Source organism: Telopea speciosissima, chromosome 4 (assembly GCF_018873765.1).
Source record: "Telopea speciosissima isolate NSW1024214 ecotype Mountain lineage chromosome 4, Tspe_v1, whole genome shotgun sequence".
Lineage (NCBI taxonomy): Eukaryota > Viridiplantae > Streptophyta > Magnoliopsida > Proteales > Proteaceae > Telopea > Telopea speciosissima.
In genome coordinates this window covers 4392874-4394424 of record NC_057919.1, presented here as the reverse complement: position 1 = coordinate 4394424, position 1551 = coordinate 4392874, and the positions used below count along the sequence as shown (strand labels likewise).

Genomic DNA, 1551 nt, shown 5'->3' with positions numbered 1-1551 from the left:
TGCCCCTGTTAGGTAACAGGGTGGGGGAAATTTATTTGCAGAGCCCTTTTTAAAAAAAAAAAAATCATAGAAGGCTCACCATATGGGCCCAACAATTTTCAATTCCTCTCACCAACATCAATATGTAACAAGATCACAAGAAGTTTGATGTCCAATGGAAAATCTGAACCTTTTGGATGTTCAATGGAAAATTTGCCATTACTGTGTCCATTGAAGTGGGCCAGAAATTTCCAAGAAGAATTCATGGAGAGTGAGTGTGATTTAGTTTAGTCTGCCCCGGCTCAAAGACTACCAATCCATTGAAAGCTGATGGTATGAATTTCTCAGAGTTCAAACTTATCCACCAGATTATGTCATAACAAGCATGAGCAGATGCCCAAAAAAAAATGTGTATTTGACTGATAATCAACCCTTGCAGTACATAAGATTTTGTCTAATTCATCTATCTAAATTCTGAACTCTAAAGGTAACAAAGGGAATTTACAGGAAGAACAGAGCTTACATGAGTGATGAATCCATTTCAAGAGAACTAACTAAAATATCCCCGATGCCATCTTCGACAGCAGAAAAAGAACTGTGAGTAAACAAAGACTGATCAATTCCATCAGTTTGATCCCCTTTGTCGGCATTCCGATACTGCTTTAGTCTTTGCCTACACAAGTTCAATTGATTCTCTAGGAGGCTTCTATCTGATTCATGTTTCAGTAGAATCCATCGAAGACTTTGGATTACTTCCAGGTCATAGAGCTGCTTCTGTTCAGCCAACCTGCGATATTGGTTGGCCTGCATTTCTACTAAACTCTTCTCAGTCTGAAGGCGTTGGATCATTGCCATTGCTTCCTCGGCTGCAGATGCCGCTGCTGTTCTCTCTTTCTCCAGCTCTAAATAAACAGCATTGGCACGATCCCTTTCAATCCTAACTAATCTCTTAAATGCGGGTGCGTCTTCTTCAGAACCTCCTTCTTCTGATTCAGATTCTGAACATGACTCCCTTACTATTACGTCTTTAGAATTACTTAAAAGCGTTCTGTTTTTGGATACAGAAGACGAATTCGAATCCTCCAAAAATCTACGAACATCAACAACACTTGTTGAACAAAACCCATTGATGAGAACATTTGATTTCCCCATTATTTCAGAGAGCAACCGGACCAAAAAACCCCTGCCGTAGAACCCAAGTCGCAAAACTTTCACAGCCAAACCAAACATAATAAGAATCGCCAACCAATTACACAATGCTTTGAAAAACCCAAAAACAGATAACTCAAACCCAAAATCGGTATTACGAGATGAAGGATTCAAACACGAGACATTTTCCATCATCAGAAATCTCGAGAAAATGCTCAATAGTCTCTGAACGTAGCAATAATAAAAACAACAACAGCCCAGAATATGCATGTGGTAGTGGTAGGGTTTCAGCAGGCGTTTAGCTTCTTCACACAAATTCTTTGCTGCTTAACTCCTCAATCTATCGAGAGGGACTGGAAGAAATTGGATTGGTATGCATTACTTCTGTGAGGACGAGAGAGAGGAAGAGGAAGAGGGAGAGGG

General features: G+C 40.0%; 1 protein-coding gene across 1 annotated transcript; it reads right to left on the bottom strand.

Annotated features, from left to right (window-relative positions):
* Positions 1-427: 427 nt before the first annotated feature.
* LOC122659835 (probable myosin-binding protein 5) lies at positions 428-1551 on the bottom strand. The gene has a single exon (XM_043854975.1). The coding sequence runs from the start codon at positions 1396-1398 to the stop codon at positions 499-501; it is 900 nt and encodes a 299-aa protein (XP_043710910.1). The 5' UTR covers positions 1399-1551; the 3' UTR covers positions 428-498.